This window comes from Pygocentrus nattereri, chromosome 7 (genome assembly GCF_015220715.1).
Source record: "Pygocentrus nattereri isolate fPygNat1 chromosome 7, fPygNat1.pri, whole genome shotgun sequence".
NCBI classification, from domain to species: Eukaryota; Metazoa; Chordata; class Actinopteri; order Characiformes; family Serrasalmidae; genus Pygocentrus; species Pygocentrus nattereri.
Window position 1 is genome coordinate 14,263,769 of NC_051217.1, and position 26,399 is coordinate 14,290,167.

The 26,399-nt window shown below is 38.7% G+C and overlaps 1 protein-coding gene across 1 annotated transcript in view; it reads right to left on the bottom strand.

Moving 5' to 3' along the window:
• The window catches only part of luzp2 (leucine zipper protein 2), a 161,786-nt gene that overhangs the window by 28,012 nt on the left and 107,375 nt on the right, over positions 1–26,399 (bottom strand). Inside the window, exons 4-7 of the mRNA XM_017707791.2 lie at positions 14,466–14,547; positions 9,865–9,927; positions 7,700–7,762; positions 4,412–4,474 (exon numbers count right to left, since the gene is read on the bottom strand). Coding sequence (XP_017563280.1) covers positions 4,412–4,474; positions 7,700–7,762; positions 9,865–9,927; positions 14,466–14,547 — 271 coding nt within the window. The remainder of the gene's footprint in view (positions 1–4,411; positions 4,475–7,699; positions 7,763–9,864; positions 9,928–14,465; positions 14,548–26,399) is intronic.

Genomic DNA, 26,399 nt, shown 5'->3' on the forward strand with positions numbered 1-26,399 from the left:
ATTTTGTTCACTTCTGCCCGCGACCCAGAAAGAGAAAGAGCTTAGAAGATGTGTGTGTGTGTGTTTGTGTGTGTGTGTATGTGTGTGTGCTCACTTCCATCTTCCTTATGCAGGTAGATTATCTTACATGTACTCTCTCAGAGACGTTTCTGGAAAAATGAATATCTTGGCCATTTTGACTGAAAATTGAATCAATGAAGAGTGGTCTCTTACTTTTGCACAGTAGTGTATACATAATGATCTGAATAGCAGAAGAAATGAAAGAAGATTTGATATGTGCGCTACTGCGCATTCCCTCTCCACTCTTAACCCTGAGAGCAACCACGCTAGGCTATTCTCAGCTCCAGATTAGTCTTCCATTGCCTCTGAGGACATTCTCAAACAATGCCTCTTCACAACCGTCACAAACCCTTCCTAAAAAGGCAACTGAAGCTATAAACTCTCAGTAGAACTTCTTTAATCATGAATATAAAAGGAAGAAGGGTAATCTTCCTACATCAATTTCAAATGGAGAAGTGGGAATAAATCTGCAGCCCTTCCGATAAAAATACATTAGAGCATAGAGAGCTGAAATTGGATATTGCTTTTCAAAAGACTATTATTCCCAGCATAAAAATGCTTCCATTGCAGAGCCATATAGGATAAGCTTTAAAGGCTTGTGGAATGATATGTCTTTACACCAAACCTGCTCCCACCAAAAGATTTAGTTATACAGCAAGGCTATGGGGAAGATTTGGTGGTTTTAGATCATATAAATCTCAGTTGTTCACATGATCTTTTCTTTTTTGTTTATTGTGTAGTGAAGATAAGAGTGAAGACGCTTAAGTGATGCATTTTAGGGTGGGATTCTACGCTTGTAAGATGATGCCAAAGGGCAATGAGTGGGAAGGGGAAATATCAACTGACATTTTGCCTCCTAACACTGCAAACAAGAAAAGAAAGGTCAATCCATGTGGCAGAAAATGCCACTGATCTTTACATGAGTCTTCACACACAAGCTCCCATACAACCTCCAATCAAAAGGTCAAACCCTTCAGTTAGAACCCCCTCATTACACAAGATTACACATTCCTCTCTCATCTGTTATTGTTGCTGCTGATGGTGCCGTTGATTTGTTGCTAACGTTGCTGTTGTTTCAAGTTAACACATTCATGTCCAGCAACATTATATTTAGTATGATAAGGAAAAAAAGCCAGAGAATGTATCCACTTCAAATTTACACATGTAGGCTTTGCTTACACTGCAGGGCAAACCAGATTTGTTTCTCATATCTGACTTTTTAGACCACCTGTTGAGGGACCAATCTGATTTGTATGCTCAGGTTTAGTCAGTATTTAGTAGTTTTGGTATTTGTTAACAGCATGAACAAAACATGACATTAACAAAGGCTGACCTGGTTAGCAGACTGCTAACAAGCTATAAGTTGTAGCAGTACTATGCACAGACTAGCTTTCCATTCATATCTTTCAATGATTCAGTCATCATAACACAATGAAAGTAATGTGTTACTGAAATGGCTGTTTAAAGTTTCTTCTCTCTGTGTTTACGCTGTAATATGTATAACTGCATCACTGACTTGTCGCGCATTCTAATGTTATAAACCACATGAAATCTGATCTGACCAGTCAAATTGGGTCACATACAGATGTGACATATATACATATATATATATTCCAACATTGTTACACGTTTATTACATATGACAGAGGTCATATGTGTAAATGCCAGTAGGCTACCTATTTCTCCTAGAAGTTTTCATTTGTTGAGCATGGGGCTGATTTAGGAAATGTCATTTACTGTATGGGCATTAGTACGCAGCTAGCCATTGTTTTTCTTTAGGCAATACAATGAGTCAAGTTGAAAATGTAATAAAAGTTAGATTTGGTACCAGCTATTACAGCAGAAATTAGAGAATAAACATCTGAGACCACACCAGCCAGAGGATTACAACATCATTCAGTCTGGAAAGGGCAAAAACTCAATTCCTTCAATCCAGAGAGGTTCAAGAGAAAAACATGGTTAACTGTGAGTGTAGCTAAAACACTCTTCTGCTTTCCTCACCTACCCTTGCTATGCTTGAATTCATTCATGGACTGGTGGACTTTGAAAGAAAGATGCCTAGATGAAAGATTGTTGTGCATCTTTTCTTTTTGAGCTGTGAACATCACAGGTGAGTCATTTTACAGGGCGTGTAATTCCTAATGCCTGCAAAGTGAAGTGTTTCTCTGCTCTGAAATGTTGCTTTGGATATGCAGTTGCAGACCACATTGATCATATACTGCTAGATAACGTTGGATTTGTAATGCAATGCTGTATAACCAGGTTTTGTGAGATCTAATGTCATTATCATATCACTCATATTTCTCTCCACTTCCACCAACTCCTGCACCACGTTATGCTAATGTGTGAATCTGTGATTTTATTAATGGAATGCATTTTTGTTTGGATCAGGTTTGTGTGTAGTTTCCTTAACAAGTCTATGTCTTTTTGCCCCACCAGGCTTTCTGTGCCAGAGATGCCACTAGTCACATATTCAGGAATCCAAATTGAATCAGATTTGAAACCATCTGCAGATGTTGGGAAAAACCAGATTGGTGTGGCTTTTTGCCATTCAGACTGAAGACAATCTGATATGCCAAAAATCAGATTTAAGCTGCCTGTGTAAACAAGGTCATAATGTCTTGTGCTTTTGTGCTAGATATATGAACAAAAAGTGTTCACAAGCCTAAACCAATATGTATAAAAGATGAAACTAATTAGGAAAAAGAAAAGTATTCAGACTCCAACAATAAATACTATTAGTACCTTGTTTCAAAGCCACTGTTGGAAAATTACATCTTCAAGGCACCTGCAGTATGAAATAATTACCTTCTGCAGCACTGTGGTTAGATTCTAGTTTATTCCTCTTGGCAAACCATCTTAAATTCCCTATGATTGCAAGGATCCCTCTGACTTGCAGTTTCAAATCCTCCATAAAATTTCAATACAATTCAAGTCAGAATAGTTGCTAGAGGCCATACAAGCACCTTCTTTTTTTTCTTGACTTATATGTTTGGGGTTGCTATCTTGTTGAAACATCAATCTTCTCCCTAAATTCTTCTCTAATATGTACATCACTCCGTTCATGTTTCCTTTGATGATGTATAACACCCCAATACTGTTTGCAGAGAAGCAGCCCCATATTGTGACACTCCCACCTCTGTGCTAGAGTAATTGTTTCATCTGACCAGAGAATATTGTGGAGCGTGATGACTACATTTTGCTATTTTAGTGTTAAATAACGGGAAAAAGAAGGCTTCTTCACCTTCTTCACCAACATGGGTGCTATTTGTTGTGTTAAATCTTCCCAGCGTAATGTCTTTTTCCAACTTGTCTCTGAACATGTGCTCATGTTTACATTTTGTTTTTCCATGTTGTTTTTTCACTCAGTCCACCCTTTTGCCATGCCCCTCACCTGAGTCTGATCAGTAGTCATGCCTGTAATTGTTCTCAGGTGTTCCTTATCCATTCAATCAATATGGATATCTCTTGTGTTTGTCTTACACCTCACTTGGCGTTGTTTGTTCTCTTGCTTTGGTTTTGTGCATTTAATTCCTAGTGTTTGGTGCTTGGCTCAGCTCTGTCTATTAAATTTTAGACATATTTTACATAAACCTAAGAATACATACTTAAGAGGAATATTAAATAACAAAAAAGTGTCTGAATATTTGTTTCCAGTAATGTTATACTTTTTACTCACAAATTAGGATGTTCCATTGTTTGGTCCTATGTGACCAAAAAAAACTGAATATAAAATTTTTTGTTATGATCAATTTGAAAAACTTCTTTGTGCTCAGGAAGGCTCAGACAGCACATGGACCAAGGAAAATTGAAAAAATTAAATATATTAATGGGTTAACAATACAGTACATGGATCATACTTGACTTTTATTAAGAGGTTAGCAAGAACAAGAAAGACTAGTACACTGTGCTCATCTTTTAAGTAGGTACCATTCAAAGACATCTTGGCATGAAAGCTGCTGAATAAAAACTACTCTGGAGAGGAGACCATTGAAACAGTAAAAGCCTTTGCACAGTGAAAGTCCTATAGCAATAACAGCCTTCCTGACTTCAATGGGCCGTCTCCAGAGCCTCTCTGTTTAGTTTCCTTAAGAGAAGAGAGGGAGAATCTCTAGGGAAGGCCATTTTAAACTGCATGAAACAAAATCCATCAGAAGCCTTGTATGTGGTAAACAGTGAGACGTGCAATGGCCCTCATTAAAGTAGCCCCCCTCTCAAAGCAGTGGGCTAGTGCTGCGAGTCTCAATTAGATCCTCAGCTCAGGTGAAATCACCTTTTCAAGGTGGCCTAAAGAACCTGTGCCATCCTGCTTGGGTACAATTATGGCACATCATCTTTGTTTAGCACTTACCTTGAAAATTAAATCCTTTTTGCCATACCTCAGCTCTTTCAGTTGGGCCTGGATTTTTTTGGACTGCAGAATGAAGATAAGGAGAAATGGGAGTTAGCTTATTCAAACAGTAAAATTGGTTTTAGATCGTGTAGCACGGATTTTTCATCTGTAGCGAAGAGCTCCTTTGTGAGCACTTGCTGGGCAAAGCTCCAACTCAAAGGAGAGACCTTCACAGAGCAGAGAAGTATAAAAATTTCCCTTCAGTGAACCACACAACCCACTCAATGAGGCAAAAACACTCATGCACCAGCTCACTGGTACACATGTGGTCGTGAATTGCAGCTGTTTCTGTACACACACGCACCTCATGGCCACACGTGGCTAATTTCACTTACATGCAGTGCTGTGCAGAAGTCTCAGGCACATGAGAAAATCAGATTTAAAAAGTTGCTTTTTTTTGCAGAAATGTTGATTTGCTCAGAAAAATGCTAATATAAGGAAAAATACAAATGACGTTAATATAATATGTAGTGATATTTTGTACGTCAGTGTGTGTGTTTAACCAACTTCCTCTTATGGCAGTCTTGTATAAAAGGGTCATTCCATCTCATATGTCAATCGTTAAGATGTAAAGAAAGACATTCAGAGTGCTTTGATGTGAAAGACTCCAATCTTGATAAATGCTTACTGAGTCAGAATTGTCTATGTTAGTGGTGAAAGGAACCAGATGTCTAAAGACATCTCTGAAAATGCCCTCAAGTGGTCATGAATACCCTGCCTGATGCCTGTGATGTTTTATGATGCATGCTTTTTAAAAGCCATTCATAAGGTACAAGCAGGGTATTCTAAGACAAATTAGTCCCAAAAAGACTTCAGATGTATCACTATTTTATTCTTATCAGCAGCGCATATTAAACCCCAAAAGACGTGTAGGTTTGGTGGTTTGGTATACTAAATAAAATGGCTATATTTATGCTGTAGACATTACACCTGGCTCATATCACTAGCGCAGTAAAGAAATCTGAAATCATTACAAAGAACTACTTGACATCAAATCACTCTGAATGACTTTGTTTACATCTCAATGACTGACCAGTGGAAATTCCTTTTAATTGCAGTTATCAACCAATACTTGATTTAGATGATCAATTATTCATTAAGTTAAATCACATGTGCTGGAGATGGAATTCATTCAACAAATCCATATGATAGCAAGGAGCATTGAGGAGATATCTGGAACCAAACTAAAATAAAACAGACTGCTAAGATAAACAGCTTTAAACAATGTGCTTAGGTGTCTAAGACTTGTGCACAGTACTGTATATGGTATATATCATCAGTAGGTTTAAAATTTGCCTGAGAGCCAACAGTTTAATTGTGTACACTCTTAAAAGTAAAGCTTTCTAAATGGTTCTTGGCCTGGAGATACAGCTCTCGTGGGGAAAAAAAAAACAGTCACACTTTATTTGAAGGCTACCTACATAAGGACTTAATGACACTTGTATAAACATTACACTATATTAAGGCAATACTTGAATACCTGTACACAGCTAATGCCAGTAATTGCTATGAAAATGTTTTACAAAGTAAATTGTATTGTATTTACATAAGTGGCCTTTAACTGAACTGACAGATCTTTGTTTATAACCTTAATTTATAATACTTTTATGAAACTTTATACTGAAATGATAAAACATATAAAGCAGAGTCCTGGTTAGGTGCAACACATATCAGTTCTATGAAAGATTCTAATGCCCTTAAATTTAAGTTACAATTCTTACATATTTTGTTATATGCATGATTATACATATGTATATATGATTCTCATATAGTCCAGTAAAAGCAGAATTATCTTTGGTAAAATGTTACTTCAGTAAAAGGAGCAGTCCCTAGTCTGATTTTTATTTGAGTACAAGAACACAAAATTGCTTGCCTCTAAATGCACTGAAGCATCAAAAACAAAAGTAGTTTGTGTTATTATAGATATTATGTTGTATTAGTTTTGATGAATAGCTTCTATTAAAGAGAGCTAAGTGTAAATATGCAGAACTTATAAACAAGTATTTAATCCCTATGCCTTCAAATAAAGTGTTACTGAAAAACTTTACAGAACATCTCTCTCTCCCTCTCTCTCTCTCTCTTTCTCTCTCTCTCTCTCTCTCTCTCTATATATATATATATATATATATATATATATATATATATATATATATATATGCATGCATGTGAGCTTGATGCAAAAAGTAGCTTGTTTGGAGAGCTATTACACCTGGCAGTCATATGTTGTATTTGTACTGCCATAGTATATCCACGCAAACACAAGCTATGTAAATTTGTAGTGTGTATAAACAAATTGTTTAGCAATAGCAATTTTCAGAATGTTGTTTCAGAACAAACATGTAGGTTCTGTGGTCATTTTGGATAGTAAATAAAACAGCTATATTTGTGTTGTAGACATTGTGATTCCTATCACCACTATTGTAAAGAAATCTAAGACAGTATGTTTCCCTAGAATGGAACATTTCGCATGAAACTGAATGACTATGTTTACATCTTAACAACTGAACTATGGAAAATTTTCCTTTTAGAATGCATAGACTTGCTACCTGGCTAAAAGAGTTTTTTGCATCATGATATGATACAAACAAATGTATGTGAAAGAATAAAGAAAAGCACAGAAGACATTCAGAGCTATTGTCTACTTACCTATGATTAGCAAAATATCTGTAGTCTAAGCTCTAAAATATCATATAGATGCCATATAAAACTGGTAAAATACACACTGAAATAAATCATGGAATGCTATGTTGATCCAAAATAAACTAGTACGCTGCATGAAATGAAAGAAAAATTGAGTTATTAGCCGGTTTCCAATTAATGTTTCTGTTCTGGAACAGTTTTTTGTTTCCAGCAAGACACTGTTTTCAAGTTTCATTTTTGTTCCTCGAATCGTTTCAGAGCCCTGCTTTCAAGCATGTACTTTTTTGAGATACATCAATTGTGCTTGTTACAGCATGGGAGAGATGCTATTGAGTTGCTGTTTGGTGGCGGAAAAAATTGAGGCTGTATTAAGGTATGTTTACAATAACAACAAAAGGACCTGGGCTCCAGCTGGGATCTCTTTTTCTTCTTTAAACCCTATTTTAGACCCCCTGGGGATTATACTGTATAACAACAGCTAGCAACAAATAACCTTTGAACTTGGTAAAGCTCAAGTTCAGAGCAGCCTTTACTGTCCAGCTGAGCTCAGGAGGAAAATGACATAGCTGTGTGTAGCTGTGTGCGTGCGGTACTCTTGAATTATACCTCTTCTGCATGTATGTCACAGAGTTTGTTTCCAGAGAGAAGTTTGTTCTTCAAGCTTTTATTCTGCAAAGACAAAAAACATTGATCAAAGCTCTATCAAAGTACATGATAGTTTACAGCGGTCTGAATTTGGACATTTTTCAGAAAACATGACTGCCTTTTTTTGTCAGATTCGAGGACATTGGAGGGATGGTGGCTGTGGTCTTCACTGAGTTAAATTTGGAGCTTTTATCTCTCTGTCTATACATTTAACTGTGTTGCCATAGACATGTCTGCCCTGCTAGAAAAAAACAGGCAGAATGCCAGGGAACCCGCAAAACTAGCATATGTTTTGTTTTGGATGCTGATCTGCCAGTTAACAAGCATGACAATGCTGGCTAACCAGCTAAATCAGTACCAGACCAACATAAACCGGCACAGAATAGCGTAGACCAGCATGGTACCACTAACCTATACAGGGACTTCATAACACTTGCAAAGTGACACATTTCGTAACCTTTAGAGCCCACCAGTGTACTCACAGTTCAGTTCTTTTTGCTCACAGAGACATAATAGATCTATTAAATTCAAAATACTACAGTAATTTATAATAGTGATTGAATAATAAGTCTTAAGGGGGGATTTTTCAAAAGTTCTGCATAAAGGTTACTTCACATCAATCCACTCTGAATGACTTTTTTTTCTTTTAAAGGGTAGAATGTAACAATCATGACTGAATATCAATGGTTAACCCCATAACATGTCCACGTATATTACATCCTAAGGTGTATTATTCAGTCATTATACAGAAAACAATGCAAAATGACTGAATTTTTGTTAAGGTATAGGAGCAATGACTGGAAGCCTTGACTTGCCAGCAGGCAAAATAAGGATAAAGTCCACATTTAGTCCATTTTAGCCCTATTTTATGGAACCTAAATGCAGCAGGCTCTATAATCATCTATTAAAATATAAAGTGGTCAACATCAGAAAAAAATGTATTTAATATTTGTTTAACCAGGTAAGCCCCTGGAAACAGGTTTCCCCTATAAGGAAACCACTTTTCCAAGGCTTAGACAAAGGTCCATTTCTTAGGGGTTGAGTGGCTTATGAAGCGATGAAACACGCTTAGTGTTAGTGACAGGAAGCGAAAGAGAGAAAGAGTGGAGGGGTGAGAAAGGAAAGAAAAAGAATGAGAAAAAGGGAGAGAGGGGGTGTTAGAGCTAATGAAGCAGAATGGCACTGCAATGTGATTCAATGAGGTGGAATTGGCTCGGAATCAACTCCAAGCACTTGCATCCACACCAACAGCTGAATGTAGGCCATGGGCCGGGCCTTGCTGGAGCAATGGCAGCTGTCATTAAAAGTGACATGTGGCTGCCTTGCTACAGGCCACAGCGACACTGGGATCCACCCAAGCAGATAAGGTATTGCACTGTGACTATTATTCAGCCAGAAGAGAGGAAAAAAAAACGAGGATTCAGAGCTGAGCAACGGCACAATTTGTGCAGAGGGATGGATGATATTTCATATAGGAGTATGATGCAAACGTGACTGATATCATTGAATCTTTCTTATACTGGCCTAATGCCCTCAATTTCCTGGATGCCAAAGAAATTGATATCGTCTATGTATCAAGCCGTTTACTATCATTACATCATAGCATCTCGTACTGAACCAGAGTGACTAGTGTGGCAATTTATGATGAACAGAGGAGACATTTCCAATTTTATGTTCAATTAAAACAAGTTCTCCTACACACCTAACGAGAGATAGATTACACCAAAATATACTGGTAGATATTCCATAAATCTCTGTCAGAATAAATGCAATAGTTTCTTATTATTTCACTCTACTGCACAGTAAGACAAACTACCCATAAGGAATGACCAAAGGCAGTTTTAAATTATTTTCGTGACCTAAAATGTTCCTTAAATAGCAAGTGCTAAATGACAGAAGATAAATTGGTATAGTCATTGCGTATTTAAAAATACTTCCCATAAGAGGCACTCTAAAATTTAACAAAACTTTTGACAATAAACGTAAACAAGTCTCTATGTCTCAAGATGATAAATGCATCACCGTTATTGGACATAAAGAGTCCTTGCTGTTGTTATTGTCTTTGCTCTCTCTCTCTCCTATGTTGCAGGCTTAAAGCATTAAGCATATTGCAGTGTCTACTGTACCTCTTGCTGCAGGTCTTTGATGATTTTGGTCTTTTTCTCCATCTCCATCTTCAGAAACTTGATCTGGATGAAAACAGAACATCACTGAGCACATTTGTCCAGACAGCATTTATTGTATTGTTTTGTGAGTTTCTGCTTGTCATAAATATGGATGCTCCTCCACAAGAAGCTACATTTCATTGCAATTGCAAATGCAGAGCACTATGAGATCATGCTCTGAGAGTCAATCTGATCGAAATGCATAAAAACAAGAGTAAATGAGATTACAGCTAAGAAATACTGCATGTAGCAGTCGTGAGGTCATCATCTAAGAAAAAAGCTAAGAAAAAAACAGATTTCTGCTGTTTTCTCTTGGTACTCTCTTGGTATTCACAGCAATAACCACATTCCAAATATTCACATTAGGAAGGCATGCAGCAATATGTATGTATGAAACTTTGTATGAATCATGAGGCTCAGATTGAAAGCTTCCTCAAATAATCTACAGTGTGTTTCTGAAAGGCAGAAAGGAAGCAGGAGTGTTTACAGCCCTGAGGGTTGAAATGCAACACCAATCAAACACTATTGCTCCTCATTCTAAATTCACCAAACGTAACCCAGACTTTCTCAGCCTTCTCCTTCCTCCAGCCTCAGCGGGTGACTCAGGGAGAGAAGAACACATCTAAATACTGATCCAGAACATGCACCCTGTCAATACCCAACTGTACACGCTCCTTCATTCATTCTCTCTTCCACATTTACTGACTTTTGTACAGGTTCATGAGCTGACACACTGCAGGCAATGCATAAACATATTTTTATTTATATTCTAAGCTGCTGGTAAAAGATGGCAGGCCATATTCTCTTTCCTTCATTTCCATTTTTGCTAGGTCTCTCAGTCTACATACACTTCCAAGGAAAAAAAAAGCAATGTCACTCCGAACTTGACAGAAAACTCCCAAGGATTTATTGTAGTAAAAGCAGTAATGAAGTACATAAAATGTATGCCAGATTCAGTACAGGCAGACTGAACATCCGGCCTCCAAAGAATGTACAGTATTTACCACTGGAAGTTACAGCTTGCTGCCAAGTAAGCTATGCTCCTCATTAGACGGCTAATGATATGCATATTTCTTGAAATTATACGGTTCTGTGTAAAAGTCAAAAATGAAGCCACCCTTCATTTATCTTAAAACATCCATTAAGTACGAGTTAGATATTTCTGAGGAGATTAGATATAAGATAATCCACTTCCATGTGGAAAGGTACAAAAAATACTAATAGATAAAAAGAAAATGAGACTCCTAACATCCGTGCAGACCTGGTAGACCACCAAAACTGTCAACATTAGAAAAACAAAATGTAAAGCTTTCGTCTTTGAGAGAGAGGAGAAGCTGAGAAGCTTCACTCTTACTTCAGATCTGGGAAAAAACAGTGTTTTTGTCCATCCTTCCATTATGAGCTGACATCTCAGTGCTATGATTCTGAAAGGGTAAGTAGCTGCCAAGAAGCCAATACTGAGAAAGGGAAATGAGCCAGAGATCAAACAAAGAAGCTATGTACTAGTGTTCTCAATGGACTGACTACCCTCAAGTCCAGACCTCAACATTATGGGAATTGTCATGATTGGCCCCTCCCAGTCTCCTCATGTGCTTTTGTTTACCTTTTAGTCCTGTCCATGTGCTTCTTTGTTTGGTTTCCTATCGGTTCTGCCCATTGTTTCTTGATTGTTTCCATCTGTTTTTCACCCGCGTCTTGTGAACCCTTGTTAGCCCTCTTGTATTTAAGCCCTGTGTTTTCCTTAGTCTAGTGCTGGACTTTGTTTGATTTGTTGGATATGTTTGAATTGTTGTTTGGATGTATGTATTGTATTGCATTCTCATGTTGTTTGGTTCTTGTTTGAGGTTCTGTGTTTGTTTACCATGTCTGTACCCTGATCTCTTCACGTTGGCTTAATGAACCTGGACTGTCATGACCACGACCCTGGATTTACCCTCAATAAAAGTTGCTTATTTCAGCATATGCGTCCACCTCCTCGCTCCGTGTAACAGGAATTCATGAATTGTGAGAAACAGAAAATGCAACCAACTTTTAAGACCAAACTTGTTATTTGCTCTTAAATGTATGTTTTCTGATTTTTCCTGGCACTGAAAAATTAATAACTTGCACTTAAGGGCTGTTTTGTCTGGAAATTAAATAACTAAAGGGCAGTCTCTAGACAGAGTCCTCAGTACACAGTACTCTTTGCAGTTTTTGTACCACTATGTTGTATGTTTTCAACACCAAAGTAAGAAAAAGGCAAAGCTAATTTACCTAATTTTTTAAAAAGTCCAGTTGACAAAACTAGTGCACAGCACCTTTTGAAAGCATAATTACAAGTCATTTTCTACAAAGAAAAACACATTTAAGTACACACAAAGCATAAATATCTTTGGGTAGACAAAGAAAAGGTTGTTTGTTTTTTCATACCTTCATGATGTCTCCTCTAGAAATATCAGTGTGTTTATTAATAGAACAGTGGAAACCACTGCAGTCTATGTTAGCATGTCATCAGAAATACTTTTAAAGGATAAAATCTGTGTTCCATTCCCAGCACGCATTGTTCTGCAGCTCTTACATTGAAGATGAATATTAATATGTGTATTGTAACACCCCTACTCCGAATATAAATGAGGTCTCCTTTTGTCTGAAATGGATATCGACTGCCCATTCGCAGCATCAATCTATAATTGATGGCTGTCAAACAGAATTCAATTTTTTCCCTGCACATGCACATGGACGTTTCTATGATGATTAAGCCATTGAGTGATTAAGCTAATTAGATTAAGCTAATCAGATCAGGTTTAATCCAAACTCACATTTTGGGGAATAACATTGTCATTCCTTACAACCTTTAGTATTACAGCTGCAACATGAGTGATATGATTATTTATACAGCTAAAAGACTTTATCGTCCCAAACAAAGGCTTAGCTAAAAACGACTTTCAGTCTAAAGCAATATTTAGACTGGATTAGTTTCACACAGGCAGGAGGAAAAATGTGATTTTATCACAGGATGTCTTTAAAGTTTATGACAAGATTTGCATGATAAGAAATCTCTGTATAAATTACAGAGATGGGATTGGCTGCTCAACTGCGTTGTTGTCACAACAAAAATATGTTTGGCTGCTCACAAGTAGTAAACATATCCAGACAATTAATATTACTATCATATCATTAACCATAAACATCCACCTAGCTGAATGCAGTCATTAGCACCATCATTAGTTTTGGATTTTACAGTCAATGGTCATAGTTGCCTTTTGCTGCTGCCGTCCTCAGAACAATGGACAAGCCACCCCAGAGTCCAGATGCCAACTTAACTATGTTTGGGATTACTTGGATGTGAAGCAAAAAATGCAACCAACTTCTAAGACTGAACTGCATATTTCTTTGAAAGCAAGTCTCCCAAAGGTTGTAAGTAAAATGCTATTTGGTCTCTGGGATCACTGTCTATTCATGACGAACGCGCTGCTGCTACTAATCCACCTGTAGTAGGTACAATTATGTAGGAACCAAAAATGGAGCAACCGTTTCACAGTGGCAGAGATAAAGCGATCAGCTTTGTCACGTCTCTGACTCCGCCCGCTTTGCATCAACAACAATCAACAGCTCTTTGAAAATGAATGATCTCCAGCCGTTTTGCCGCATTGTGTTGCTGCCGGTGTTAATGCAGGTTACACATACGCATTATCCCATCCACATAGGACTTTGTTGTTTTTTCAAAGAGAAATTTACCTAATTTCAGTGTCACTTAGTTGTGAAGGTTACAAAAAAATCCATTGTCAATCAATTAGTAAATTAACCATTCAGTTGAACAATATCTGGGAAACTGTGAGCAATAGAAATGTCACATACATGTCACAACTTGATGTGTTTTAAAACCAGTGTAAAATGTTAATGCTTGCTTAAAGTGAATGGGCACTTTGCAGTAAAAGCAGTGTGTAAACAGGTCTAGGGCAGTGAGGTCGTCGTGTTGTTTGTAATTAGTGTCAATCGGTTGAACTGTTCATGAAAAAGAAAGAATAGGCCGGGCTGGTGAAATGGAAATTCTCCTCGGTGATTCATTCTCATTCTGCACACGAGTGCCAGAGCCTCTCTCCCCTGCAGCCCTGCGCACACTCGCACACACAGAGATGGGAGAGAGAAAAGTTCCAACATGCAGATAACAGTGTGTCCCCTCAAGAGCTGAGAAGGTGCCTCCTACGGCTTTTCATAATTAACATACTCCATACACCTAAAAGCAGATGCCCAAAAATAGCAGAGGCTCTATCTAGCGTCTCCATGGCATGTCTCAGGAGCTGTAATGAGGATTCCAGTGTTGATTCCTGATAATTAGTTTTGCGGACACGGGAGAAGAAAAACTCAGTAATGACACGGCCAAATGAAAAATTGCTTCTCTAAGACATCATGTCCATCAGACCAACTACAGCTTATTAGGAATAACAATCTACTCCCTTTCTCTCTCATTGATCTCAATATCGATTATTCTTGTTTTGTCATCGTCAGAAGACTGACAATTGGCTATAGAAACGTACCATTTTTCACTTTTGTACATAGGAGCGTATGCTTAGGACTCGTACCGTGGCTTGCTGTTTCTCTGCTCTTTCAGCAGCCTCGTCCAGTTGCTTCTGAAGAGCTGCCTGGAGTGACTTCATCTCCTCCCTGAGAATGAGAGAGAGTAAGAGAGAGAATGAGCAGTGTAATTTGCGCCAGTGAAAGGTCATAACGGAGGTCATTTTCATTACACAGAAAAGCACTGATTGAGTATGTAATGGATCAGTCATGGTAAACCAATGCTGGAGAAATGCGTGCACATTTGTGTACTGAAAAAAGGCCCTTTAAAAAGGCAAACGGTGCAGCAATGCATGATGAGCACATTCTGCTTCTATTGGGAAATTCTGCACCACTGAGGATCTTTTTAACACCTTAATGTCCACAAAGCCGCTACTCTTCTCCTTTAATAATGTGATGCCAAAAGCATGAACTAACAAACTGAAAAAATAACATTTTAGTGTTGTTTTTTATCATATTGCCACACATCCCTCTGGCACTAAAGCATCCATGACTTCCATCTCCCAGAATCCTCTGGGAGATCATGTGTCAGCTGACTCTCCACAGCACTCCAGTCATCGTTCATACTCACCTAAATACTAATCTGGTCCACATGTTCTTCTGGTCATGTGAATAATTAGAGTTAGTAGAAAGCCCAGGCTTTCAGCTTAGTTTAGTTGAGAGGTATTGCTATTTCTTGTGAGAACTACTGAGTAGATTTCTAAATGCCCATTTGTATTTTTTTACCTGCCTTGGACTCTCTGTCTTTTTGTCTTTGCCCTTTGGACATGATTGCCTGATTTTGTTATATTTGTACTTCTTTGTATTTCGACCCCTATGGATTTGATAATTGCCTGTTCATCGTTTTGCCAAAGCCCTTAACAACAAAGTAAAAAACTAAAATTTGTGCTGTGAGCATCTGATTGGTTTAGTTTCATTACACACATATGATCTTTTTTTAAACATGAAAACATGTGCATTACATATGAATCTATTTCAAACTTGCCTTTTATTGTTACACTATAATAGTAAAAAGTGTTTCCACACCATTCTGAATATGTGCACACACTGCAACTAACAATTAAGGCAGCATTGTGCTTCTTTTATACAGTGATAGAAAACATGTTAGCACCTAGAAAGCTCATGCAGTTCCATTTTAATATGGCCATATCAATATGGCCTATATTATCCCCTATTATCCCCTAGTGGATAATGGCATAAGTGGAGAAAACCCCCCTCATTGTGGCAATAAATGCATGAACAGTATTTGAACCAAACGCTCCAAACTATTTAAGCTATTGTCAGATTCAACCAGTAATTTAAAATCTTTGAATCATGAAAGTGGCTTTCAGCTTTGAGCTTATAGGAATCTCCTCTTTTCTCGTCTTGTGTGACAAAATTAACCACCTGGGGCCATTGCCAAGTTGACCGCTGAGTGAACATACTTTCTTATAAGGACTTTGGCTAGTTTTAATAGAATTAAAGCAGTGCTTCTCACACATAGGTAATATATTGAAAGCATGCACAGTGGGAGAACAAGTCACACTCACCTAAAGTAAGCTAGCATCTCCACATACTTAGCAAAGTTGTCCAGGTTAAAATGAGCTTTCTCTTAATTTGAAAAGGATGACTAACGTTTACTTAACAGATGGATATTGAGAAATCTTTTAACAAGAAGCTGTGTGAGGTGGAGAGGACCTGCATCGTAGGTACATGCCTTAAGTGGATAAATAATAGCTGGTAGGCTGTAGTGCAACCTACTGGCACATAAATGCTCAGAAACATGTCTAAATCATCTTTTACTGCTCTAACAAAGATTTAAGGTTGAACCTCAGAAAAGGCATGAAGACATAAATTAAGCCTGTAAATTAAAGAAATAGCTTAGTGTTATTTAATTTTTTCATGTAACTAACATCTTGTAACTTACAGTCTTGTAAACGAAAAACTGCATTTCCAAAGTTTGTGATTTATTAATGCTGTAGAGTCTGTGGCTCCCCTTGTGCACCACCCTGCCTCAGCACCACAGTATATTTCAAATCTGTGGTAAACACTGTAAAGAGAATATAATATCTTCAAGTGTGGAAAAAAAATATTACTATTTTTTTTCTTGCAGTGTTAGTGTAAAAATTCACAAGCTGTCATTTGATGGCTCTTTAGAACATCTGTCTCAGAAAACCACAATGTGTTTTTAAACTTTTGAGGCAGTTAACACTGCTTTTGTCCAGCAAATGTATTCTGATCTAACAAATTATGATCAATTTCACCTCTGTGCTCAGTTAGCTTAAACAACCAGCAGATAATTGAACATTATATTTTCCTCATGAGATTTTGCTTAGAGCTAGTTTCTGCTGCAGGGGCCTAGTTCGAACACAAGGATGTTCATAAGTGTACATGGTACCATAGGTCCTTGGGTCAAAGGTCAATGATCGACTTTGTTGTCATTTCATCTGACTTGGGACCATATGTTCTGGACACTAGGGTGAAGAGAGGTACTGAGCTGTCAACTGATCACCATCTGGAGGTGAGTTGGATCAGACGGCAGGGAAGACTGATGGCCAGATCCGATAGGCCCAAGCGAATAGTGAGGGTGTGCTTGGAACGACTGTTGGAGGCCCCTGTTCAGAATGATTTTAACTCCCACCTCCGGGAGAGCTTTTCTCACGTCCCGGAGGAGGTAGGGGACATGGAGTCTGAATGGACCATGTTCAAAACCTCCATTGTGGAAGCTGCCAGGCGTAGCTGTGGCCAAAAGCTTGTGGGTGCCTGTTGGGGCGGTAACCCAAGAACCTCCTGGTGGACCCGGTGGTGAGGGAGGCCGTCAAGCTGAAGAAAAAGGCCTTTAGGGACTGGTTGGTCTGAAGGACTCTCGATTCAGCAGATAGGTACCGACAGGCTAAAAAGGTGGCAGCTGCAACGGAGGCAGAAGCAAAATCCAGGGCATGGGAGGAGTGGTGAGGCCTTGGAAAAAGACTTTCGTTCGGCCTCAAAGACGTTCTGGACAACTGTCCGGCGACTCAGGAGGGGTTGGGGTGGCTGCACCCAAGCTGTATTCGGCAAGGGTGGAGAAACTCTGACTTTGAATAAGGATATTGTCGGTCAGTGGAAGGAGCACTTTGAGGAACTTCTTAATCCGTGAGACGTGCCTCCCTCACAGGAGTCAGGGCCAGAGGCTTCTGGGGTGTCAAGTTCCATTTCCCTGGTGGAGATCACTGAGGTAGTTGGTAAGCTCCTCAGTGGCAAGGCACCGGGGGTGGATGAGATTCGTCCAGAAAGGCTTAAGGCTCTGGATATTGTGGGACTTTCATGGCTAATACGCCTCTGCAATATTGCATGGACCTTGGGAATAGTACCCTTGGACTGGCAGACTGGTGTGGTGGTCCCTATTGTTCCGGCCGTGGAACTATGGACCAGCTCTTCACCCTCTCACATATTGTTGAGCGGGCATGGGAGTTTGCCAACCCAGTCTAGATGTGTTTTGTGGACTTGGAGAAGGCTTATGACCGTGTTCCTCGAGATATCTTGTGGGCGGTCCTCCGGGAGTATGGGGTGCCAGGGTTACTACTCCGGGCTATCCAATCTCTGTACTCCCGGAGTGACAGCTGTGTCCGTATACTCGGCATTAAGTCAGACTCTTTCAGTGTTAGCGTTGGACTCCGCCAGGGTTGTGCTCTGTCTCCACTCTTGTTCGTGATATTCATGGACAGAGTGTCAAGGCATGGCCAGGGTCAGGAGGGCATTATGTGTGGAGGCCGGGGGGGTGGCGTCTCTGCTATTTGCAGATGATGTTCTTTTGCCAGAATCACATGGATGCCTAAGGCGCTTGCTGTAGCGGTGTGCAGCTCAGTGTGAAGCGGTTGGCATGTGGATCAGCACCTCCAAGTCTGAGTCCATGGTCTTGGCCTGAAAAAGGATGGCATGCCCTCTCCAGATAAGGGGAAAGGACCTGCCCCAGGTGGGAGGAGTTTAAGTTTCTTGGGGTCTTGTTCACGAGTGATGGGAAGAGGGATTGTGAGATCGGCTGTAAGATCATCAAGAGGAGCTCAGAGTAGAGCCGCTACTCCTCCGCATTGAGAGGAGCCAGCTGAGGTGGTTCGGGCATCTGATCCGGATGCCCCCTGGACGCCTCCCGGTGGGGGTGTTCCAGGCACGGCCTACTGGGACAAGACCCCGGGGTCGTCCTAGGACCCGCTGGAGGGATTATGTCTCCAAGTTGGCCTAGGAGCGGCTTGGGGTCCCCGGGAATGAGCTGGAGGAAGTTGCGGGGTGACAGGATCATCTTGGATTCTCTGCTCTCCCAACTGCTACCACGACCCTGTCTGGACTAGCGGTCAATGATGATGGATGGACGATGATGGATGGATTTTGCTTAGCAAAACTTATGCACAGAACATGCCGCTTGTTTCCACACGACTGGAGAGAGAACGTAGCAGAGCTATTTGCTGTTCACTAGTGATGCTGGCATTAGCATGCAGTACACATTAGCTGCGCACCTGCTTCTGTTTAACATGATTACTTTTTTTTGACCATGTTCCGCTATTTGATTGTACTGTTGACCTTAACATAACAGGGCTCAAGAGGGGGCTTGAGACATGAACTGACCTGAAATTTTGGTATAGCCCAGACTGGCCTGGCAATGAAAAATGACATAATAAATCCCCTCAGCCTGTATGTGCTTTAGGCTTGTTAGAAGTTTTATGACAAAATGGCCAGTGCTGTAAAATGACAAATGGGCAAGCGTGAGTAGCCCAATGGCCATCAAATGACTCTAATTTAAACTCACCAAGATAAAACAGCATATTCTTAATTTCAGCCTGTGCAGAACATTCAGATGTGGGGTATATTTTGTCATCTAATAACAGCTATGCATATGATAGTAATAATAATAATAATAATAATAATAATAATAATAATAATAATAATGTTGTTTTTATTCCACTTGAGTCTCATGACTCAGTGCTCAGACACACATGTAAAATTGATTAACTCTCAAATAAGGACACGTGTAAAACAAACCCTCCATCTCTCAGCTGTGGATTTGAGTGACAGCTGACTTAAAAGAAACCCCATGGAAAAAGGTTCCTGGTGTCAGTGCTGCAGGCTTCCCTACCTGTTGATATGCTGTCTGTTGCCTTTACACTGTCCTTTGTGTTCAGTGTCTGTCTGTTGTACTGCCAACTCAGTCCCTTTGAACTCCATGTAAAACTTGCCTTTCTGGTTAATGTTTGTTGTTCATAATGGGCTGCTGAAATGGTTTCCTCTCTGATGTATCATGTATGGAACAGAGCTGCAGATATTATGTAGTTATTGCTCATGTCTTCTGCTATTGGCTGTCAGACAGCAACGGCTACCTGAAGTGTACTTTAAAGTGGTTTCTTTTTCTTGTGTTCCAGAAAAAAAAAAAAAAAACAAAACGCTCATTTGCTCTTCATCATGCTGACTGAATCTCACATGTCCCTCTTTTGAAAAATGTAACATTTTTGCAGTTGGCTTGTATCCATGGTGCAGTGCTATACTCAGAGATCAGCCTTTTTTTATTTCATTTGAATTTCATGTTTAATTCAAGTTAATTCATTTTCAATCCAGCCAATACTGCCAAAAAGTGCAAGTTATTCATTTTTCAACATGAGAAAAAAAAAAAAAAAAACAGAAAAAAATATACTTAGAAGCAATTTTCTTACAACCCTCAATAACTAAATGGAACATAACATTTTTGAGTATTTGTTGTGTTCATTTATTCGATTCTTAGTACAGTTTTCATTCTTTTCAAGATATTTACTTTTACTTTTTTTCAAATAAATCTGCATATATTTTTCCAGAAGGTGGTTGCACTTTCTGCTCCTCACAATCCAAGTGTTTTTCCACAATCCATTTCAGGTGCAACCTTCATGTGGTCACTTCATGTGATTAGCAACTGGACTGTATCCTGATAAGATTTTGACCACATGCATTTACACTTGGTAATCAAATGTTAGTCGGACTGAAATCCAATTTCTGTAATGGATTGGAAAATGCAAATCAGCTTGCTACACAACGACCAATTACCAATTGTTTATTCGTTCAGCCTCTTCATCTGCAGTTAGGTTTTTCACATCTGTCCATTTTGCTATTAAGCCTTTTCATGTCATCCGGGCCACACCCATATGCCTTCACCATGATAATCTTCCTCTTAGTCACGGATGACATGCCCAGTGGTGTCGTGGCTCAAAGGCACTCAGACCACCTCCTGAAGTGATTTGACTGATCGCATTTGTAACTGTTTTAAATGCGTCTTGGGTGGCACTCAAGATGTATGAAGTGACTAGGGCCATTGTTAAGGTTATCTGTCAGCGCAGTCTATCCATCTATTCAACAAACAGTTAAATGAGTTTCGTGAAGACTGTGATGGAAAGAGTTTACATGTAGATAAAATTACTTTGCCATTCACATGAATCAAAGATGCTAGAGCTCCAGTGCATTACAGTCCAGTTACTCTGTCCAGTTTCTCAGTTACCCTAGTTAACTACTCCAGTTACCCAGTACTGGTGATCCTCCAGAAAAAATAAATGAAAATGTAAAAATAATAGTTACAGTCATTACCTTAGACCACAAAACATGTTGAATACAACTACAGAAAACTGTTGAAATTGAGATTGGCAGACATAAACGCAGGTTCCACTATAACATGTAGAGAGTTTAGGGGCACAAGGAGCATGTTTAGTCATGTGTTTTGAGATAATTTGGGAGGGGATTTTAATTTGTTAATGGACCCTATTCTTGACCATAGTGGGAGGACGGTTAATAGGGCACCTAAAGCCTTGTTAACGTTGAAGAGAGTTTGTAGTTCTTTTGGGTTAGTGGATATTTGGAGGCTTATGCATCCTCGCGGGAGGCATTATACGTTTTTTCATCAGTGCATAAAATTTACTCTAGGATCGGTTTTTATTTAATACTGAAGACATTTATCTCTAACGTAACAAATTGCTCAATAGGGAATATTATAATATGTGACCTATGGTGACATGCTATGGTGAGTCTGGATTTGTTATCTCAGCACGAAAGGTGGCGGTCCTGTCGATGGAGACTAAACACATCGATTCTACAGGAACCCCATAATGTAGAATGGTTGAGAGATGAGCTAAAAGAGTATTTTGAAACTAACTGGTCCTCAGTCTTGTCTAGAGGGGTAGCTTGGGAAGCCCTGAAGGTGGTCCTCAGGGGGCATATTATTCAATATACCTCATTCAGTAAGAGAATAAATACCCAAGAATGGTTAGATTTACAGGATAAAATTAAACATGGGGAAGAAGAGTAGAAATGACAAATTTCTAATGAGGGGTTTCGGGAATTGACTAAATTAAAATATCAATTGAATGCTATTCTGTCCCAAAAGGTGGAGTTTAACTTATTTAGGGCAAGACATACTTATTTTGAGTTGGGAGATAAGGCAGGGAAGTTACTTGCTAGATATATAAAACAGAAAGAAATAGTTGCTGCGATCCTAGCAGTCAGATCCTCTTCTGTATTCTGGATATTGTATTAGCAAATGTGGAGATTAATAAGACCTTTAAAAAATTTGATATAGATCTTTATAGCTCTGTATCTACCACCACAGAAGAGGAAAAGTGTTACTTCCTAGAACCTCTAGGGCTTCCTAAATTGTCGGAGGACCAGAAAGAATATCTTGACTCTGATATAACTGTAGAGGAAATTATAGACATGATTAAGGATATTCCAGCGGGTAAGGCCCCAGGGCCTAATGGTTTTAATGCTGAGTTTTTCAAGACTTATGCATCAGAATTGGCTCCATATTTGTTAGAATTGTACACAGAGGCCATAGAAAGGGGCCAGTTACCAAAAACAATGAGGCAAGCGTTGATAACTTTGGTTCCAAAAAAGGGTAAAGACCCCTGTGAATGTAAAAATTACCACCCGATTTCATTAATTCAGACTGATGTTAAAATAATTTCTAAAATCTTAGCTAATCGATTAAATCAGGTAATCACATCTTTACTTCATACTGATCAGGTAGGGTTTATTAGAGGTCGTAACTCGGCAGATAATATAAGGGTTTTATTAATATTATGTGATCAATGACAGAAGTTCAATCCCCGGTGGCTGCAATTTCCCTGGATGCCGAAAAGGCTTTTGATATGGTAGAACAGGGCTATTTATTTAAAATTTGAGCTTTTCAGGTTTGGGGATGAATTTATAAAGTGGATACAGGTTTTATATAGTCACCCAGAGGCAGCGGTGCAAAGTAATGGCCTAATTTCGGAATATTTTGAGCTAGGTAGAGGAACGAGACAGGGGTCACCCCTCTCTCCACTGTTGTTCTGTTTGGCTATAGAACCTCTGGCGGCAGGTGTGAGAGGAGCGGTGGAATTTCCAGGGGTTATAGTAGGTGGGACAGTTCACAAAATTATGCTTTATGCGGACGATATACTGTTATTTGTTAGTGACCCAGGTCGATCAATGTCTTGTCTCTTTAAAATTATTGACTCCTTTTCAAGGTTTTCAGGATATAGAGTAAACTGGTCCAAGTCTGAAGCACTCCCATTGACTGCTTACTGTCCTGCCAAGGCCTTTTACCCAGGAGCATTTAATTGGCCCAAACAAGGGATTAAATACCTAGGTATTTTATTCCCTCCTCAGTTGGAAGATGTAGTTAAGGTTAATTTTGATCCATTATTACAGACTATATCTTGTGATGTTAATAGATGGGCAGCTCTTAAATTGTCTTTGGCAGGGAAAATTAACGTTATAAAAATGAACTGTATACCCAAGTTGAATTATCTTATCCATTCTCTCCCGCTGGAAATCCCAATGTCATATTTCAAATGGTTTGACAGAATAACAAAGACATTTATGTGGAATGGTAAACAACCGCAATTACATCATAGTAAGCTACAAAGACCAATGGATAAAGGTGGGCTGGGACTCCCCAATATATTGTTTTACTATTATGCTTTTAATCTTAGACATTTGCTCCCTTGGTCACTTCCTCCTGAGAGGGCCCCTCCATGTTTTTGTATTGAGCAGTCTGTCATGGCCCCAGTTTTACGCATGCAGAGTATTTCTACCAATTTAACTAGAGAAGGGAAAGCACACCCAGTAATTGCCCATCAAAAGTCAATTTGGATTAAAGTTCCACAAAAGTTTGGAATGGACCCATTTTTAAATGTTTCTTTGAGTATTTGGTTGAATCCTAAGCTATATATTGGTAAATCCTCATTTCGCTGGAAAGAATGGATAGAAAAGAGAATTTATATACTGGGTGATCTCTATCATAACAGTGTTCTGAAATCCTTTGAAGACCTGGTGCAACAATTTGGAATTTCAAGATCTCAGTTCTTTAGATATCTACAACTACGTCATCTATTATTTAGGATTTTTAAATCTGATCCAATAGCCCCCAATCTGCAGACTTTCTAGACACTATAGTAAAGAGCTATGGAAAAGGTCATGAAACTTCAGTGTATTACTCGATGATGATTCAAAACCTGGGTAGAAACTCTTTACTAGCTCTCAAGAAGATATGGGAAAGGGATTTGAATCAAAGATTGGGAGATGAACAGTGGGATAGGATATGTGGAAATATTAAATTAATGTCCAGAGATGCAAAGGTACGGCTTATTCAATTTAAAATTATACACCGTTTTTATTGGACTCCCTCCAGATTGTTTAGGTTAGGGTTAAAAGACACATCGACTTGTTGGAGATGTAATTCTGAGGAAGGTCATTTGTTACACTGTCTGTGGTCTTGTGATAAAGTACAAGATTTTTGGACCAGGATACATGACGTACTTTCTAAAGTGTCAGACATCCAAATTTTATTTAGTCCTAGTTTATTTGTTTTGGGTGACGAATCAGTTTTATCAGGGGTAGATAAAAACACTAGAAGTTGGATACAAACAAGTATCATGGTGGGTAGGCAAATACTGCTCAGGAGATGGAATCCCACCAGTCAGGGAGTGGGAAGAGGAGATGGCTAGGGTGGCTGCTTTTGAAAAGATGTCTTATAAACAGTTTGGTGGATTGATTGAGTATGGGAAGAAATGGGGTAAATACTTAACTTTCCTGAATGATTCAGGCAGTTAACCAGTGGAGAGACGCACAGGGTATTTGTTTATATGTTATGTTTAAAAGAAGGCATGGACCGAATGAATAGCTACTTTAGGTAAGGGTATTAATATATCTTTGTGGATATATATGTATGTGTATAGATATATGTGTATATGTATTTATTATATGTATATATTTGTTCCATTCTTTATTAATGTGAGAAGAATATGGATATTGATGCTTTAGATGTCATATATTTGCATTTTTTCTGATTATTAGAACACAGGGTCCATTGCAGAAGACAATTTGTGGAATAGGAATGCAAACGTCCATAACCAGACCAGAATTTATTTATTTTGTTTTAAGTTATAATTTTTTTAAATTTTATTTTTATTTATTTATTTATTTTTCTCTCCCTATGATGACATTTAGGGGTGGTAAGGTATTATTTGTACATACTTGTGTATACAAAGAGGGATGTTGTTTTGTTATATTTGTATTGTTTATTCTACACTGTTCAAAAAAAAAAAAAAAGTAAATAAATAAAAAAAACTGTCAATATTAAGTTGCAAGGATTGACATTGTGTCTTATAAGAGTTGCTTTTATAAGACTCTTTACAAGATTAATTTTTTGAACTTTAAAGCTATACACTGTTAGAAATAAAGGTACATCAAGGTACATGTTCCCTCAAAGGTACAACATTCCGATTGTGTAGCTTAAATATGTTTTCTCAGTGGAAAATTACATATTTGTACCTTTTCATAACCTAATGCTTTAAAATGGAACAAAAACATAAAAAGCCTGGAGACAAGTCGGGGTGTGTGGAGTTTGTACAACTTATAAATATAAGATATAATATAAAGATATAAAATATCATTTCAGTGGATTATGGTACAGTTATTTTCCCTGAATAAATGTAAAGAGATGTACCCATGAGGGTCCCAACTCAGTGACAAGAGGGGTACTGCCCCAGTGACATGTTCTGTACCTTTACTTCTGAGAGAGTAAGAGCTGTCACTGTTCATATGTTTTGAATTCATCCTTGGTTAAATACAGTAAGTAATAAAGAAAGAAAGAAAGAAAAAAGAAATTGCTCCACTGGTAGCCACTCTTGAATGTTCAGCTTTCACAATCAAATGATATTTCAAGTTAAATATTAATGTCTGTTGGAAAACTAACCAGAAGCACTCAGTTTTGAATCCCCTGAAGCGTCAAACTAAACTTGGTCTTTCTAGCTGGAAAGCTTTAGGAATATTTGCTGTATAGAAATTGAACAGTGTTCGCTCCTAAAACTATGCTGGCTCATAAAATTATTTTCAGTGACAACATACTGACATTTCACCAAATAGTGACATTTTGTTAAACCTATAATCTATTCATTCTTCCCTAAAGCAGTTATATTGCTAGCTGAATTCAGACAGAGAGTGAGTCTCTGTGGCCTTGGCATATCTACCCTGTTTTTCACTGTCTATTCTCTGTTGATTGCGAGCAAAAATAGAAACCATTACACACCTGACACTGGGGGAAATTGAATTCTGTCACTGACTAACTTGCAGCAGCTTACATGGCTGACCCTTAATGGATCTAATCTGTTGCCATGATGCTCGAAAGAGGAACCTGTTCCATGGCTCCAACTTATTTAACACAACCTGAGGGCAATTTGATGTGATGTATGCCAGAAGAGCATGCTCTCAAAGTCTGAATTTGTTCCACAGTCACAGCCTAAAGGCTGACTAGTATGCAAATGAGCACTGTCACTCACACAATAGCAATACGTTTGTCACCTCGACTGCATACAAACAGCAGCTAACGCTTCCTAATTACAGCTGTGCGTATGTGAGAGCAGGCTATTCGGTACAATGAGTAAGTGTTCTCAGTTTGTGCAACAGCTCAACCCATCTGAATAAAACGGCCATATGTG